Source organism: Rousettus aegyptiacus, unplaced genomic scaffold (assembly GCF_014176215.1).
Source record: "Rousettus aegyptiacus isolate mRouAeg1 unplaced genomic scaffold, mRouAeg1.p scaffold_m13_p_8, whole genome shotgun sequence".
Classification (NCBI taxonomy): Eukaryota; Metazoa; Chordata; class Mammalia; order Chiroptera; family Pteropodidae; genus Rousettus; species Rousettus aegyptiacus.
In genome coordinates, this window is record NW_023416311.1 from 26,055,392 (window position 1) to 26,075,157 (window position 19,766).

At 34.4% G+C, this 19,766-nt stretch overlaps 1 protein-coding gene and 1 pseudogene across 11 annotated transcripts in view; both read right to left on the reverse strand.

The window, feature by feature from the left end:
* Nucleotides 1-432: 432 nt before the first annotated feature.
* The window catches only part of GTF2I (general transcription factor IIi), a 92,945-nt gene continuing 73,611 nt past the window's right edge, over nt 433-19,766 (reverse strand). For all 11 annotated transcript variants that reach the window (XM_016153218.2, XM_016153220.2, XM_016153219.2 and 8 more), the window contains 16 exons: nt 18,478-18,549; nt 17,284-17,467; nt 16,594-16,652; nt 16,162-16,236; nt 10,455-10,556; nt 9,795-9,860; nt 9,070-9,253; nt 8,075-8,133; nt 7,605-7,685; nt 7,047-7,130; nt 6,512-6,695; nt 5,312-5,340; nt 3,730-3,771; nt 2,858-2,899; nt 2,310-2,385; nt 433-1,577 (listed from right to left, as the gene is read on the reverse strand). In XM_016153218.2, the coding sequence (XP_016008704.1) occupies nt 2,327-2,385; nt 2,858-2,899; nt 3,730-3,771; nt 5,312-5,340; nt 6,512-6,695; nt 7,047-7,130; nt 7,605-7,685; nt 8,075-8,133; nt 9,070-9,253; nt 9,795-9,860; nt 10,455-10,556; nt 16,162-16,236; nt 16,594-16,652; nt 17,284-17,467; nt 18,478-18,549 (1,322 nt within the window). In that variant the 3' untranslated portion in view covers nt 433-1,577; nt 2,310-2,326. The remainder of the gene's footprint in view (nt 1,578-2,309; nt 2,386-2,857; nt 2,900-3,729; nt 3,772-5,311; nt 5,341-6,511; nt 6,696-7,046; nt 7,131-7,604; nt 7,686-8,074; nt 8,134-9,069; nt 9,254-9,794; nt 9,861-10,454; nt 10,557-16,161; nt 16,237-16,593; nt 16,653-17,283; nt 17,468-18,477; nt 18,550-19,766) is intronic.
* LOC118607313 lies at nt 12,181-12,299 on the reverse strand (annotated as a pseudogene).

A 19,766-nucleotide genomic window follows, 5' to 3' on the forward strand; every position in this document is an offset into this window, starting at 1 on the left:
GCATGGGTGTGTATACCTTATCTCCTCCTAATGTCTGTTGGTAGATTAACAACAAATTGGTTTTCCTGAGCACAAATCTGTAGAGTACACAAGAGGTAGAGGGCTACGCTAAGACAACAAAAACTATCTGGCACCCATGTAATGTGTACACAAGAGGAACTGATGTATGTGCTCTGCCTGCAGTGGGACTGACCTCAAAATCATACTCCAGTTACACATAGTTGGCATGTCACAGATAAAAAGTTGGAGGCTCCAGACTCAGCTCACACTAGATGCACAATGGTCTCAGAAACACCATGAGCGATGGTGTCTTTGTGAGGACCTGAGCCTCCAAATAGTGCCAACCTAACCCTCATTTTGTATTCCACCTACCACCGACCACCCCCAAGTTTCCCCACACATAATCATGAAAACACCTTAGAAAGAAATGAATTAGTGTGTGAAAGGCATGGATGGATTTTATTTATTACCCTATATCTACATTTTAATTTGAGGTAAAATATAAGCAACACATAAAAATGCCTATTTTTGCTACCATGTAATATAATTCTCCATTGTGAATATTGTGATAAAGCTAATGAACACTCTATGCCATCACATACTCTAGCTTTTCATATAGCTTGGATTTTACAACTCTTATTGTCTGTGAAATCTCAACACATGTAAGATTCTCCTACAAATGGCGTAGAATATCAGTGGGTGCACAATTAGCTTATGACCCTTCATTCCCCACGCTGGAGCCTCAATTTTACAAGCAGAATTATAAAATAATGACGGCAATGAAAACCCCTTGAGACTGATTCAAGCTGGAACAGTGTTCCAAAGAAATCCACACCACAACAGGTTACATGATAGTGAGGCTTTAGTGTCATGTAGCTTGCCCAAACAGTCATACCTGATCTTAAACTTCTGGTACACCATGCATTTTATTTGGATGAAAAGTAAATGTGGAAGAGGTTCTCTGTATTCCATCTATAAGCCACACACTGAGATACTGACCTCTTACCGGCTATTAGATAATCCAGATGGTTGTTTTTTAATTATGATAAAAAACATATGAACCATGATAGATAGCTTAGGAAAAGGTTTAGTCAAATATACAGATACTAACTGTTCACTCAGTCATTAAGGAGAGCCGTGAACAAAAGGATCATTTAAATGATTTTTCAAATAGAAAAACTAAAGAACTAAACTATCACAAGTGTTTTCTTCACTGCAGAAGCTGAGATGTTCCAGTAAAAGAGATCTTCACTTGATTGGAAAATAAACACCATAGCTGAAGGCTCTGCTGAATCCATAAAAAAAATCTGGTGAGATTCATCCCTGTCATTTTCCCTGTCGTTTTTCCAGCATTGCTGTAAAATCCTTATAATACATTCCAAAGTAAACCAGCCATTCCAAATCTACAGTCACTCTGCTCTTTAATTCAATTCACAGAACTGCTGAAAAAGTAGACATTTCTATCTAAAAGTAGAAAAAAAGGTTTGTATAGAAGGTATTTCTGTTATACAAGTATATTACACAGCTTGGGGCAGTAACAGGTCCGAAAAGCTCTTCTCACCCACTGATACTTTAAGCTAAAGCAGGAGAGAAAACAAACAAGCAAGAAAACAGGTTAATCGAATTATCAAAATTTAACATTCACACATATCACAACTCAGCACTCATATCCATGGACTTATACATAGCAAATAGCATGACAAAAAATGTCTCAGTATAAAAAATTGCCTTGTCAGGTACAGATCAATACTGTCAAGCTGTGTCCTGTTAACTATTACCTAAACATTCAATAGCTCAGAGTTAGTGAAATTCAACAGAAATGAGAACCAAGTTTTGCTGACTCCCTATCTAGTAACTCCTATTACCAACCTGGCCAAAATTTAAGAAGTCTGGAATAATAGGATCAGGCTTGCAACTTAACTATGCAAGAAGCACAATGGACTGTGCAGCTCAGCCAGACTCTGCAAATATTACCATTACGATCAGGGGAAAAGTCAGCGTAGTAATACTGACTTGGTGAATTCCAATGGTGAGGACAAGATTTACTCTGCTGACTAAAACTAAATATTTTCCTTTTAAGGCAAAAGTACATTTACATCTTTGATTGACAGACATATATTGATCCAAGGAAAACCTCTGCTTGAATCTTCTAGCTCAAACCATGTGATACGGCTTATACTCGGATCTCACATGCCCTGAAGGTGAGGTCACCATTTATGGCTGAAGCAGGGAAAACAAATTAGCTTATGAATATGCAGGTTGGTTCAGATGGACGCTACAGGGGATCCCAGACACAGAAGTTGAGTTACCCTAGGAGAGAAGAGGTCTACCACGTAGGGTCTGGTTCTTGCTTGATCTGAGAGCTTCCATCAGACTCCTTTATTTCTATCAAGAAAAACAAAAGGGAACCGTTTCATTGTATTATTAACGTAAACCTGCTCAATTATAAATCCACTCATACTAAACTATTTAATATGATTTAAAAGAAATAACAAGGCACTAAAACTAATGTTTTCAGAGATTTCAACGTTTCCCTAGCAGTAAGTTTTAAAATCTGCTACTATGTTTTCAAAGTAACAAACATCTTATTACTTATGTATGTAAAAGATCAGCACTATCAAGGTTATATAGTAGTCATTCCACTGTTTCAGATTCAGGAAGAGTCATTTAGGGGAAAAGGAGCAAAAGAACCCATGAGTCACCTCTGAAGACAATGTTTCTGGGCATAAGCTACAAATCCAATTCACCCAAAAACCACTACAGTTATAGTTTAAAAGATATAAAAAAAACAATTAGTCCCTTGTCCTAATAAAAGTCTTAAGGAACTTCATTTTTTGACACCAGATACCCTTTTTACCTTCTGTTGCAGGAACCTCCAACTGGCTTGGTTCAGCTGATTCTGAAGAGAAACACAAAAAGATTTACTGTAGCACTGTTCAAAAGTGGCTTTCAATTATTTAAAGAGTCAGAGGGAGGAAGAGGAGAGAGAGCTCTGCATACAACGCAAATCACAAGTCTAGGATGAAATAACAGCCACAATTTCTTGGGATTAAACATAAAATTACTCAACTAAACCTTCAAAATTCTACTTTTCTAAAACCTTTTAAGTTAGCATCTACAAGCAAAAGCACAGTCTTAGATAATAATCTTAATTAGCACAGTTCTAATGTGAAAGAAAAAAGCTCCTTCTTTATATCTTCCCACCCCTCTTTCTTCTGTGAGCTCCCTTTTAATAAAAGCTTTTCATTACTTTCAATGAATCATAGTAGCAAGCTCAATCACGTTTTTGTAAGAAAAATTTAAAACTATAATATATGCATTTCTTCCTAGCACAATTTGGCTGACAACTACTACTAGAAACAAATGCCATAAACAGTAAAGTTAAATGATAACCTTCTCACTCAAAAATTACAGTCTATGCCATTGGTTTTAAGGTTCCTGACTTATTTTACCTGACCTAGGACAGTGGGATTCAAATGGCATGTAGTCCAGTTCTCAATCAGGACCTACAGATTGAGATTATACAGGTTTTCAAACATAGGAGTCAAAGAAATAAAGTCTACGTGTGTGTGTGTGTGTGTGTGTGTGTGTGTGTGTGTGTGTGTGTACATGTGTTCTGTGTAACTGAATCCTTAAGTTAGGCAAATTTAAGAATGTAAGGCCACACAATCTTATCTAATCCATTTTACTGAAAAAGTAGGAATATTTCTATGTTTTACTCTGCTTTACCTTGGATCACTGGGCTTTCTGACTCATTCTGATCAACCAACTCTGAAAATAAAGCAAATTTGTTTAATAATTAATGACATGTTGTTACATTTTAAAAGCATTTTTACATACATTTTCTATTTTGATATTCTAATTTTGTCATAATAGGTACTATTTTCCTTATGACAAGAAGGGAACAAACATTAAGAATTCTGATATGTCCTATCAAAATAACTTATTCATAATAACTGCTACGAAATTAATATTATAGACTACTGCACAAGGATAAGAGCAAAATTAAACATTTTAAACATAAAGGGGGCAGAAAAAGCTTAAAATACAATGTTCTTTAAAACTAAAAATTACACAGAAGACAGGTGAATTGAGATTAATAAAAATTGAAAGAAAAAAAATCATGGGATTTCTTTAAATGAACAAAGTTTATTCAAAGTTTGTACTTGGGAGTACAAACAAATAAATAAATTTTATGATAAAGTGGAACTCAAAACTTGGAGGCAGAAGATGTAACCGAATCCATAGCCCTGAAAAATGAAAGTCAGAGAACAGGGTCAACAGTGTGAAGAAGTACAGAATGGCAGGGAACAGGTGCAATGACAGCACCTATCTCAGGTCCAGGGACAAACCAATTCATAAGGCTCTGCTGCTCAACGGCCACTGAAAACTCCTAAACATGAAATTAAAGAGTATTACACTTTAATTTCCCAATGAATAAACTATAGAGTGAATATTCAATGGATTTTAAAGAGTCAGGATACACCACCAACTGGAAAAAAACTGAAATGCCAATGGTATTAAAAAAGGATCATTCTCACTTTATAAAGTTTAATGAAGTTAATAGAACATAAAACATTCTAGCACCCTTAAGTTTTGCTAAAAACACTGTTTAAAATAATATGAGCACCAGGGAACTAGATGAACAATTTGTTCATGCAACAATAGTTAGGTGCTATGCTTAATATTAACGGAAGCAAGATAAATCCCACTGAAAAGACTACTACTTATTCCAACACAACAACTATATAACAACAGTAAAAGTAACAACAGTAGTAGCAATAACAAATATAGATTGTATTTACTGAGGACATTCACTGAGGCCAGGCACTGTTCTAAGTTAGGGGTAAACAAACTTTTCCATAAAGAGCTAGTTAGTAAATTTTAGAATTTGCAGGTCACAAATTCTCTGTTGCAACTTCTTAACTCTTGCCATAAGCAAAAAGGACTGGTAGTGTTTTAATAAAACTTATTTACAAGCATGGGCAGGAGATTGCTGACTGCTGTTTTACATGCCTGACATATGAGTCATTTAGAATGTTCTAAAACTCCCCAAATGGGTGCTAATGTCATTACCATTTTGTGAATGAATAAACTAAGATTTTGAAAGTTAAGCAACTTGTCCACTTTTACGTCTAGAAAGTGCCTGGTGCCTTAACACTGAGGGCTAAACTTAAAATGAGTCTGCATTTGCATGGTTACTGTTACAGGTGAAATAAAATTTTATGCTCTGTGAGCTAAGTGCATGAGTACACACCCACACCTTCTCACATTCCAGAAAAGAAAACAAGACTTATGAAGAAGTACTCACGGTTATTAATCACAAGTCCTGGAAATGGTCTAAGGAAAGAAATTATAAGTTTATTTTCACTCTACAAGAATTTACAAGTATATTCAGTTATACAACTAATATTTAACCTGTCACAAGTGATAAAATGAAAAATATTATCTACTACTTTTTAATCTTAAACTTTTTAACCGATAAATATAAAAATAATTGAAGAGCTAATATGGAACATTATTAGAAAATGTTACACTAAAGGTGACAGAAAAACAAAAAATAGGAACAAGGAAAAGGGAATAGAGTAATTCTAATGAAATGGTTTAATGAAAGTAGGCCTTTTCTCAGACTCCTGGGCAAACACTGATTAAGTGGGACAAAAACATGGAATTTTTAGGGAAAGGGTAATGAAAGAAGATGGGACTGGATGAGAAAAAGCCTAGCTATTTCTGAGTGTAGTGCTAAGTATTTTATACCTGAGACAGTGGGAACTTGATAATGAACTGACTGGGGCAGATTTATTGATTGCCAAGTTTTCGTGAGTTAGAAGAGAAGAGTGAAGATACCTTGGGACTTTTTCGTTAGGTGGACAGCAAAGAGGACATCTATTGAATACTTACTGTGATAAGCACATACTAGTAACGTAATTCTCATAATGCTGTTAGAGGGTGGGTATAATCATCAAATCTACTCTGTGGATAAGGAGCTGATGCTCTCAAAGGGAATATTTACAATCTTATGGTACAGATGAAGAAACAAATGACTCTGCTGCCTTAGGATCAAATTCCTGAGATGCCTAGGACAGGAGCTGGCAAAATTTTTCTGTAAAGGGCCAGATAATAAATATTTAAGGCTCTGCACAGACCATACTGCCTTTGCCCCAACAACTCAATTTTACCACTATAACATGAAGGTAGCCAGAGACAACAATATGTAAATAAACGGATGCGACTGTGTTTGAACAAGACTTTATAAAAACAGGAGGCAGGCTGGATCTGGTCAATAGGCAGGCCATGGTTTGCTAACATCTTGCCTTAAAAACTGGAGAATTAAAAGAATCAGCACAGAGAGGAGAGAATCTAACAGTACAATTACTAAAGTATTTTATTTGTTCGTTTCATTACATGGTAAACTTGATTCTATTACTACATATGACTACCTTCTGGAGGAGGACTTAGCATCGTGATCTGCAGGTTCATTCTTATGACCAAGCAAGGAACTCTCACTCACCTAATGACTGTGAATTTAATGAACTCAGCAGAATCTAAAATCCTTCTCATGGAGCTGATTTCCAGGTAGCTAGGAGCTTTGAATGACACTCCAGGAGGCATGCCATCAACTACCACACAGCCAGGGTTAATTGTGATTTTCCTGTAGGGAACTTTCACAGGGAAACCCATACCAATAGCTTCACCTATAATGAGACAAACAGCATAAAAGCACAGATTAACCTATCGCCTTAGGGAACGTTTAAAAAGCACATGTCCAACATTTTAAAAACTTCCTCTGCTGTTAACTAAGGTTTTTGTACACTTCAAACAACCTTACATATAAACCTTAATTTTATTCACTTTGATATTGAACATTATCAATAATATATTTAATGTTTTCTACTAAAGAGCTTTAGCAAAAAAAAATACTTATAATTTTATTTACTTTTTTAGAGGAAGATTACAACTATCTGAGCATAACTTACTGTTAAAATAACATTGAAACAAAATTTCCTTGCTTACTGCAAGTTGTACTATACAAAGGAAAAACTTACCGAATTTTCGACTGAAGAGGTCATTAACTTGTTCTCTTAGCTGTCTAGCTTTTTCAACTTTAGACAGTCTTTCATTATCATCGTCTAAAAACAGTTAAAACATGAAACTTAATAATGCCATTTTAATTCCAAGTAAATTTTTAGATGCTATGTATAACTCACTTTTTGGAATATTTATTTTAAACAGGTCAAGATTAAAATGATTTAACCAAATGATTTAACAAAAACACCAAAAACAACAATGCTACAGCTTTATTCTTATCATAAAAAGTTTTACCTACTGCTTTATACTGATTTTTTAAACACACTAGGCATCTGGGTGGTCAACAGGTTTTACATGGCAAGTCCATTAATGCCTAAAGCTGTTTAGAAATAAACTGACAAGGTAATGTATTTGGTTAACAATTTGTTGGGGGCAGGAGAGAGAATGCAGCAATATGCTATACACTTGCTATCCCTGAATGACTGGAGCAAATTCCAGTGACCATTTTCATGAAAGTGAAAAAAACTGAATAGGAAAACACTCCACAAACTCTGCTAAAGGCAGAGAAATCATACCTGGAATTGTCACCTGAATGATGTTAAGATCTTCAACACCTGATGCAGTAGTATTAACATTGGGCGACGAATTTATTTTTCCTTAAAATAGAAATTTAAGATTACAACATGTACAAAATATAATATCATCTTCTCTAATAATGTGCTCGTAATTCAGACTACACAAAAATATTATTTTAACGCAACTTTTGTTAAAGGTTTCTTTTTTTTCATGGAATGTTTTGTCATTCAGCATCATTAAGCTTCCTGAAAGACTGTTTTTAACATTTTCTCTTCCTTCTGATGGTTAGTACAGCTTCAGTCACATACAGATTCTCGATTATCAAAGAACTGAAATCATAAACTAGTCACAACCCCAGTTCTGAATGAGCTTTCCTGGTTTTATCTCAATAGCTATTCTTTAAACAATTTTTTAATCACTGCTACAAAACGAATTTCTAACAGTAATTTTCTGTAGCAAGAACACTTACTTGGAGGGCTCTTAGAGGAGGAGGTGCTCTCCTTAATTGCTGTCTCAAACATTTCAGGCCTAAAAACAAAAGAAAAAACATGTGTGCTAATAATCTAATAGTAAAACATTACAAATTAAACAAGTAAATGATTTGAAAAACTAGTAATTCTCTATAAGTACACATTAGGTTTTTAGTAATGGAAGAACAAAAAAAAGCAAGGTTCTCTAAAGAAACACACACAAAAAGACTAATTATAACATCTACTTCACCCCTATCTAATTTAAATAGTTTCTTCTTCCCATGGTTTCAAGATACCCTGGATATACTCAGCGCTAGACTTGAGAATGGAAATAGGAAGTGCCCTGCATGCAAATACCATGGAAACTTAAGACAGGCTGTAAAAACTTGAGCAAAGGAGTGTTTCTCTGTATCAGGAAGGGGAAGCAGAAGCCACACCTCTACACACCTGGACAAAAGTACAAAAAGTGACCATCATGCTTGGCAATGTCAGCTTTGATTATCTAACAACATCTCAAGGTAACTCAAAAATAAGTGTTAACAAAACCTAAAATTCATTTTGATTAATTTTAAATAATTTTTGAATATCTATATATATTTTCTAATTCTAACTATTCTCATCTATTTCAACTGTGTTGACTTAATTCATATATCTCCAAGTAAGAGAGAAATTTAAAAATACTATTTGAATTGGAAGAATAAAAGGGTTTTATAAAACTGATCCACTGCTTAGATTACATCAGCATCACCATTAAGAATATGACTGTGGGCAGATTTAACAAAATCAATTTGTTACTCCTCTGATAAGCGAGAGCACTCCTTACTCTTTTAATGAAATATGAAAAATTTAAAAGATATACAAAAGTATAGCCTAAAAGAGCCTTTCTGACACTAGGGTTAAATTGGCCCTGCTGCAAAGATGAATCCATGCACCCATCTCCCAGTGGCAAACAGTCTCAACTCACAGTCAATACCAATTCATCTAATTTCCTTACTTTTTAATAATGAACTTAATTTTGGCTTTATTTCTGAGTATCTTCTCCAGCCTTGGAATGCCAAAAGTAGATGGTCGACGAAATGGCACACCCTCCGGTAAGCCTTCTACATAAAAGTCTTCTGGGAAAGACTCAAATAATGCAAATGGCACTTTCACAGCTTGTTTAAGGCCGAGAGCTTCACCTATAAAACACACGCATACATGTTATATTTGTAACTTTTTAAAAACGAAACCTTTTAAAAAAATATATTTTAAATTATATTTTGTGACTACTAAAATTACATTCTTTTTAAAAAGTCGCATTAATTTTAATTTTTAAAAATTTCTTAAATTTCTTGGTGCTCAGAAAAGCAGGAAAGGTTATGAAATTCATGCTTGCAAAACCCATCACCTCCAACAACAGCATAATTTAAGTGTTGAATATTTTACTCTGCTCACATTCTTCTATTTAAAAAAGCTATCTTAGGATTACAGGGCTGGGAGAACAGGGTGAAGAGTTAAAAAAGTACAAATTAGTAGCTGACAGATGGGGAGCACGGCATAGAGAATTCAGGCAGCATTAATGTAATGACTAGGTGGAGAGCCAGAGAGAAAGAGCAATGAAGGGGATCGTTTTATAAACTATATAAACATCTAACCAATATACTGTATATTTGAAACTAATAATAAAATTTTTGAAAAGCTACTTTATATTTTAATAATAATGCTTCAAAATAAACTTACCACATTTTTCATTGAAAAGATTTTCAACTTTTTGTTTTAGGTCTGTAATTTTAGCATTCCATGCCTCTGCATGTAAAAAAAAACCAAATAGTAAAGTTGTTAGTAATATTTACCAAAACACATCCATGACCAGGATTTTTCATCTTATTTTATTGTACATCTTTAAGAAGTGTAAGGAAATACGCAAGCTTTTAACAGTCATGTCTTGATAACTACTTTAATCTTGAGACATCATTAAGATGTTTTATTATATTACTAATATGTTGGCTACAAATAAATGACATATGCTAAAACAAATTAAAAAACAAAACAGAAAAAATCTCCCAAAAGACAATTATAGTATCTACTATGTGCCAGGTATAATTCTACCCTTAAATGGTTTAGCATTTAAAATACTCATAACCTGATGAATCACGAAGTAATGATATCCCCATTTACAAAAAAGGATACTGAGGCACAGAAAGGTTAAGCAGCTTGCCCAAGGTTATAGAATTATAACTGTAATGGCACCGAATTTGAACTCAAGCAGTCTGACTCTATAATCTGTGTGCCTTTGACTAACATATACTGATTCACAAAAACAATTTGCCTAGTAAAATATTTTTATTACTTCCTTTTATTTAAAATGATGAAATAAAAAAATATAAAGTGCACATTTACCAAAGGAAAACTCTCTCCCTCGAGGCTTAAAAGGAACATTAGAACCATTAGTCTGGGTAGGGGTTCGCGCGGCTGAGGTCTGCGGGTTGTTGTTATTAGGGCCTAAAGAAGAATTAAAAAGCAAACGACATAATCACCACACATATTTAATCATTCTTATTTAAGTCTAGCACATACTGGCAAACAAAGTTAAGTTCAAATGGTATATAAGCACCCTGTAATGAAAACAGGCACTGCTGCTAGTTCCACAGATCTCCATCCATTTTTCTACTTCCATCCTTACAATCAGGCAATCTCCCCCAAAACAGAATTAGCTTTCTGGCTCATCTGAGGTACATTCAATTTACTTAATGCTTTGTCATGACCTCTTGAAGCCATATAATTTTTGGTTACCTATGTTTGCTTATGTGGTTTTCCTTCAACTCTTGAACATAAACACAACTTTAGGTGTAATTATATTATCTCCACTAAGAAGTTTTCCTTTGGATTACCTAGCTGACTCACATATCCTTTCTTTGAATTCATAGTATGTTTTAAAAACAATGTTATAAGTAATTAGTTGTTTTCCATTAAATGAAAATGAGTGTTAGTTTCAGTTATTCTCATAAACCCCAGGCTCTGACTCTTCTTTATGCAGACCATCTAATGCTTAAACGATAAATTTATCTTAATCTAAAGTAAGTCAACAATTTTAAAAAAGAGCTGAAATAATAAGAAATTAAGCATCTTCAGATTTCTTTATAAAATAATCAACATTCTAACGATACATTCTGAAATTGGACTTTCCAATTAAAAAAAGATCTCTACAGGCTCTGGGCTTTCACTTGATTTATCATTCTATTAAGTCATCTACTTCCTATGGCTATCCTTCACATAAAGACTTTTGCTTAATGAATAATTTCTGCAGTAATGTTACTAACAGCTAGAAATACATACCAGTCACTATACCAAATATATGTCTTAATTAAGTTTTTACAGACATCGTTACCATCTCCACTTTACTGATAGAGAAACTGAGTCATAGGGACTATGTAACTTATAGTCAATCATACTGCTGGTAAGCGGTAGAGTTGGAACACCAACCTTCAAAGTCTGACTCCTCAGCCTTCGCCACTACACTATCTCCTCGACATACTTGTGGACAGAGCTTTCATGAATCATTTCCTAAATCTAAATAATGGATGTCAAATATACAGCACACAAACAGCCACTCTCCTTAACTTAACCTAGATATGGACTCAGAATCCGTGAGTATTAGAAATTTCGGATGAGAATGGGGGATGAAGATGAAATTTATCTGTCATCCCCTAAAAAATGTCAAGATTCAACAATCTTTATCTCAAAACTCCTAGATAAAAAACACGGCTACCTTAGATAGCATAGTGATGAAAGCAGTGTTTCTGGACTACCTGGCCCTAGCAATCTGGTTTACCTGAAACATATAATAATAATACAGAGGAAATAAGTACATTCCATTAACCATAGTTCTGTAATGGGCTATTCAAGTCATCCAAATAACATCTCTGCTTAAACTCCATGCTCTTGAAGCAACCTCTTAATATCAATAAGGCAAGACAGGAAGAAACTTGTGATTGGCTGACAGAATTTAGTTGGCTAAAATATCTAGTTCATATTCTAAGTCAATAAACTGCAATTCTGGTTTACACTTAAGTGAAATAACACTATACACCATAATAATAGCTAAATTCTTTTTTTTTTTTTTTAACACCTACAGCACCAGGTCTTCCTAGGTAGTCTCCCATCCAAATACTAACCAGGCCCAACTCTGCTTAGCTTCCGAGATCAGACAGGATCTGGCTTATTCAGAATGGCATGGCTATAGACAAGAATAGCTAAATTTTTTAAAATGACAATGACTATGAGGATGTGTAGCAACTGTAAAATAATACAACCACACTGATAAACTGTTGGGCAGTTTCTTAGAAAAACAGAAACCCAGCAATTCCACTCCTAAATATCTACTCATGAGAAGAAAAGCATATGACACATTTGATAAGCAAATGTTCATGATGTCTTTATATTAGACAAAGGCTGGAAATAAACCCAAATGTCAAATAAACTGACAAATGTATAAGCAGAATGTGGGGAATCCATTGAGACAGTGATACTCAGTAATAAAAGGAAATATAACAGGCAACAATAAATATAAATTTAAAAAATTATGCTGAGCAGAATACACCAACAATAAAAAGGATACATACAGTAATATTCCATTTATATGAAATTCTACAAGAGGCAGAAGTATTCTGTGGTGACAAAAAGTAGATCAGTGGTTGCTTGTGGCCTGGACTTGCATGATACTGACTGCTGAGGAGCATGAGAAAACATTTTAGGGTGATGGAAATTGTTCTATGTGTTAACTGAAGTGATGATATAAATATTTTTCAAAACTCAAACTGTTTAACTAAAATGGGTGCATTTTCTCATGTATAAATTATATGTAATAAATTGCATTTTTAAAGTAATAAAAATTCAACTTCTAAGCATGATGTATTATTTAAAACAAAATATAAATAAAGGTATAAACAAAATAACTCCTTATCACTAAACTGACAAAGGTTCCTGGATATTGACATAATTATTCACTAGTAAAATCATTTTAAAATACTAACAACTATTTTATAGTATTTTAACCTATATAAATTAAATTCAGAGTGCACTTATAGAAAGCTACTATGGGATAAGTCATCAGGGGCTGAAGTGATGGGGGAAAGAGAGAGTTACTGCTTAACAGAATTTCGGTAGGGAAGATGAAAAGATCTGGAGATGAGCGGTAGTTATGATTAGACAGCAATATGAATGTACTAATGCCACAAAATTGTACACTTAAAAATGGTTCCAACAGTAAAATTTAAGTCATATATATTTAACCACCATTTTTTAAGTTGGGGTGGATGAACTACTACATGGTACAATAGAGATGAACCTGGAAAATGTTACACTAAATAAAAGAAGCCAGGCACAAAGAACCACATATTATATGATTCCACTTATAGGAAATGTCCAGGATAGGCATATCCATGGAAACAAAAATGTCAACCAGTGGTGGGAGATGAGGTGTGACTGTGAATGAATATGGTTTTTTCCTAGGTGATAAAAATGTTCTGGAATTAAACAGTACTGGTGGTTGTACAACTTTATGTATATACTAAAAATTACTCAATTGTGTATTTTAAAATGGTGAATTTTATGTTATGTGATTTATATCTCAACTGAAAAACAGCTTGAGTTAACTACGACTCTTACTGCCATTTTACAGATCTACTAGCTAAAACAGAGATTTTAGTAATTTACCTGATAGAGCCAAAATTTAAATCCAAATGTATTGGCTTCAAAGCTTGTGCTTTATTTTAAATTCTCCTTCCTCATCCCCACCCCCACCCCTCAACAGACTTAAGCAAAAACCTGCTAGGGGATTCTAGAAAGGTGTCTTGCTTTTCTAACAATGAGTCCTGGCAGGACTGCATATCTTCTATCCATATTTTGCCATGAATGTAGATGTGATCACTAAACGAGTGGTCATTCTGTACCCATATAAAGACAGGGCCTAGAGGAAACAGAGAAGCTATTCTCCTAGTTTTCTGAACTACTGAAGGTAACCTACCTTCAGAAATATTTTTATGTAAGAAAAACAAGTATGTCTTTGTTTGTAAAATCACTGTGAGGTGCAATAATGATTTTATCTTTGCAATCCTAAAGTACTAACTGGTAACCTTATGTCTACAGGCCTAATGATTTTAACCCATTATATTAACTCTTCTTTTTCTAACATTTAATTGAACAGGAGTTTATTTATACTTAGTAAATAAGCTTTAACAGCTCAGTGGAGCAAAAATTTGAAAATACAAGAGTAATAACCTCCAGAAGTATATCTCTAATGTGCCAACTGATAATTGCAAATTAACCTATTTTTAAAAAATGTGCTGTTTCTCATGCGCTATTACTGTATACAGTACCTATAAAATGGTATGTATTAACTGTTTCATTTTCCCCCAAGTTTAATATTTAACACCACAGATTAATTTGAGATCAGGACACCATTGTATACACAACGTAACTTCACACTAGTCAAAGAGAAGAAAAAACAGTTTAGAAACTGTAGTGACCTTTACTAAATATTATCCTCTATATACAGGTTTTAAGCCTTTCTTAATGTTCAGAATGTCCTAAAATAAGTTTGTAGCTCTAACAGGGTTCTTTGACACAGCAGTCTCTCCTTTTTTAAGGTACATACTGTTTTTTTAAATCAACCTTACTCCTATCAAAGAATATAGTTACATTGCAAAACACCTTTTCTATCTCTTAACCTAAGCATGTGTTATTCAACTTCATGGTACCCTGTCATCTAACTACCCCACCTTTTCTTCTGAACTCACTCTGTGACCTCTAATTCCACAACCCTAGTGAAGTTATGGGATCATTACTCCGTTAATTGCTCTACTCATTAATCTATCAAATGAAGACAATATGGATTGATCCTTTGAAGAACACAACTGTTATGACACTAGAATCAGCTGGTTCTAGGCCTTCTTCTGGCCAAATACAGTTGGTACAAGATACAAAACTATGCTCCTGAGAATATGAAATTATTAGTCATCAGTCAAACTGTGTTACTGTATTTAATCAGCACCTTTGCTCATGCTAGGCTCTCTCTCTCAGGAACGGCATCCCTGTGTTTCTGCTTGGAGATATTCTACTCATAATTTAAATGTAACCTTCTTTATGAGCATCCATCAACACCTTATGAAATATCACATTGTTCATATTGTTGAAATCTTTTATGGTTTCTGGCTCTGATCTGTCTGACTGCTCAGTATCTGTGTATTTCTACTAATAAGTTCCTTCAGGAAAGTATGCTAAACTTGTGTAGTAGAGACATCTTCCTCAGATCTTATTTAAACAGAGGAAAGAACTGAGTACATTTTAATTTAGTTCTTGGCAATTTTTAACAGAAATGATTAAACCAGTGTATGATATCCATAAATTGCCCAAGGAGCCCTGATGACATTCATGTGAAAAAGTAAGTTTTCTGTTGAATAAACAAGATAACTAAATGGAGGTGGATTAAGGTTCCACTCACTATCAACAAGAAAACTCTTATAAAACTTGAGATCATGTGACAAAAAGAATTCTCTTAATGAAGTTGTCCTTTCCTTTTGCTTAATGAAGAGACAAAAGGAGCTATCCACACCTAAAAGGAGGCTGAATATTGTCTGTAATATCGTATGAAGTACTTTAATACTGTGAACATGAAAAAGAATCCCACAGATCCAATGGGAGTGGAGAGAAGAGAGTGAACCTGAGGATGCAGAAGAAACTAGTTTAATCCCAGGTACTGCTGTTTAAACCATCTCTAAACTTCCTTTCCTGAAAATAGGAAAAAATGGAGACAAGAAAAAAGTCCCATACATTCCTATCTGCATCTATACTGCGTTATTAGGAAAGAAAGGCATTTTAGAGGGTTTCTTGCATATGCTCAAGAAACATCATGTTGACCCTTTTGAAAATTTCAATTAGAAACATTGAGAAACTTAGCTTTAATCACAGGTAGCTAATTCATATCGAAAACCATCAGTTTTGTAAAAACTCATTTGCATAAAAATATAAATAGTAATCTGAAGAATCAAGAGATATAACTAGTGAAGAACTGGAGAATCAACACAAGCACGCCACAAATTGGCTTTACCTTCCACAGTGACCTCGATTTCAGGAACTTTTGAATTACTCCCAGGGCTTCGTGGTCTTTTCGGGGACTGCAAGGCTGTAAATGTAAAGTAAGCACACGATCACTTGTGCATATTGTAAAAGAAACAGGAGGGGACGCTTAAGAAGAGCAGAGTATTAAAATTCATACAGCTTGGCTCTTGTCAAAGAAACCTGAAGAATTAAACTGGTAGTGTAATCCTCCACGTGAGTCTCAACAAAGCTGTGGAAACATTAATGAAGGAGGATTGCAAACATGAAATTTTCAATGATAAATTTTTGAGGGTGGAAAAAGGTCCATTAATTAAAATATAACTTAAAAATATTGGTCACTGATTCAGTACGACTTAGGTAATGCTGATAAAGAATGTTTTATTGCACTAAAGTATAATAAAAAGTATATGTAGTCTCTTACCTTTAGTGTTTATTTTACTAGCCATTCCGGGAGGCAAGTAGGAAATAACTAGTTCAGGTCTAGAGAGAAAACCAAGAAGCATTACAGTAACCAGTGCGATATTGGTTTTCACAGCTGGTAAAAATGATCATGACCAATGGTTTTTATAAAGGCGATCACAGAATCATTCTGTTTGCAACAATAATATCAATCTTTCTAAACAAAAAAACTCTCACTTTTCCTTCCCTTAACTACCTGCAAAATGATTTTAGGAAGAATAAATAACTGCTTTCATGAAAATGAAAATTAATACTAGTTTCTTCAGCTACTGAAATTCTGGAGACATGTAGATGAGGAACTTACTCACTGAAATTCAGTTTCCCAGAAGTTTAACCAGAATAAGAGAGAAGATAATAATTAGCATTTTCACCCTCCATTCAAGTATTCAGGAATATTAAGAACATTAGTGTCTCTACCCAACTGACCACCATTGTGAGGCAGGTGGTACAAGTCTCCCTGTTTTAATGGAGAAAAACCAAGTACATGTGAAAAGATTTATTTGCAAAGGCAATGAACAATGACAGCACTGTAGCTCAGGGCTATGTTTTACCATCATGGATGTCAAAGCCTTAGCTGTCACATGCAGCTAGAATTTAAATATAACTATCATTTTAACTTCAGAAATGACTAAATTAGTAAAAAAGAACTTACTTTTTAACAACAAACTTGATTTTATTACTGCCACGGACAATCCTTTCAAGTCGTGGAATTCCAAACCAGGTAGGACTTCGAAAGGGAATTCCTTCTGGCAAGCCTTCTACGTAAAGGAACTCAGGATTTGATTCAAACACAGGGTATGGTACTTTTACTGCCTCTGTGAGTCCAAGAGCTTGAGCTGAAATTATAAGAAAACATAATTTATGGAAAGTAAAGTTTAATCTTTTATTTTTTATTGAGATATAACTGACACAATATTATATTAATTTCTGGCATACAACACAATGATACAGTATTTGTATATACTGCAAAATGATTACCACAATAAGTCACATCCAGGCAGTCTCAAATATGTTATACAGAAGTTCCCTACAATCCAGTAATATCTACTTAACATGAAGGCATTTTGCTTAGTATATTGTACAAAACTGAAGAACAAGCCTAAAAAATAAGTACTTTTAAGAGGAACATTTTAATACTTCAAATCAAAAGAATGGTTATATTGTTAGTCAAAATTATCTCTGTGCTCTGAGCAGAAGTGAACTATAGCCATTCCACACTGAAATGGCACCTACCCAGCCTTTGTATTGTCATCTAGATGCAAGTTTGCTGTTTAAACAATAAGAGTTGCATTTGATGCATCTAAGCAGAACCCATCAAGTTAGAGAGATCAGAGGCAGAGTATTCAAAATTCCTGAACTAGGTAGGACACAAAAGTCAATACGAGGTATTAAAATGACAGATGGGAACACCCCGGGAATAATGCTATTACTCCCACTCCTTACTTCCTTCTCCATGACAGACACACCCAATCAACTGAAACACTTGCTGAGCCTCCTCAGAATCCTTCTCAAGACAGCGCTCCAGGAAACCGCTGTCAACAAATCTAAGTTGAAACAAATGGTGAAACCTATTTGCCATATGGTGTTAGCCAGATTAGAAGTACAGACAGTGGAACTGAGATTTATCCCAACTCCTCCCTTCCTTTCCCATTTTGACACACGAAAAAACGGAATCCAAGAGAAGTAAAGTAACTTGTTTGGTTTAAGTGGCAAATTTAGTAGCAGCAATAAACTAAAACTCAGTTTCGAGACTTTCCTTCTTTAGGTCCTCAACTGCTATAATTCATTCAGGACACTGCCTTTCATTTGTTTTTAAACAAAGACATAATCACTGTGCTTTACTTACCAAATTTCAAATTAAAAATCTCTTCCACTTGCTTTCGTAGTTTAGTAATTCTGACATTCCAATCTTCTTTGACTAGAAAGTAAAAATAAATCTAATTAACAATGCTCTTTATTGGTGCTAACACAAAATTAGATTGGATGCCATTCTTTCCAGTGATGGTCTTTTTAAAAAATTGAAAGTAATTGACATATTAACATTGTATTAGCTTTAGGTAGACAATCCAGTATCACTCTTAATTCAATTTTAAGAACAAAATCTTTGGGTCTTAAGAAAAAGAATGATTTCCTGTACTTGTCAAATATCAGAGAACTAAGGAAGACAATTCAAATTTAAGTTCGCACTGTAGTAAATAAAAACATGTTTGTAGAAGTGCTCTAAAGGAGTAGTTTTCAAACATTATTCTTTTGAGTAACATCAAGAAAATCCTGAGGGGACAGGGAAGACCGGCTGTGTAAAGCTCCAGGCCTCCTATACCAGGCTGCACCACAACATCTCCACTTGTAATGCCTTCTATATAAGCATTCCTTGTTTTATCAAACAGGTATGTGCCTAGAAATCCACACAAAGCAAAACTTTACTAATCATATCAAGTAATAAATGGTAAAGGAATGAAAATAAATGGCAGAAATAAATGTTAAAGGGATTAGGGAGTTGTCATTCAACACTACTCACATCTACAACTTGGATTTTACTTCATTACTTCTTATTTATTAGACAACCATCTCTTTTTAAACATATTTAAAAAAGCTCTTACAAAAGACATGTTAAGATGTCATTTACTTGGATAGATAATCAGGGCCTATTTGACGAAGAATGGAGAGGATGGACTTTGGGAATAATGGAAGATAACGAGGGGTATTGGATAAAGAAAGGAGGGAGAGAGAAATGGAGTAGGGGATGGAAGGGCAGAGAGTACAAGAATCACATCAAGTATGGAAGTTACTGCGTTTGCTGAGAAAGGCAGTGGGAAATGCTGAAGTTCTGAAAATACTGCCAAAAGTCGGTGGCCTCAGAAAATCTTTTAACACTTCTTTTACTTTACTTTCACTGTAGAAGGTCTTTAAAACCTTCACTTAAAAGAGCCCCTAGCATTTCAAGGGTTTAACATGGTAGCTCAACCATTCAGCCAGAGTAATTTTGGTATAAAGCAAATCTGAACCATTACTATAAAGGTATCTAGGCTCTCCTTTTCCAAGGCTTCTGTTAACTCGTTGCTCAGTCACCTCTTTTGCCTCAACCATACACTTGCTTCTCTGGTATTTGCTACGCTATTACCAAAGATCTCCTCC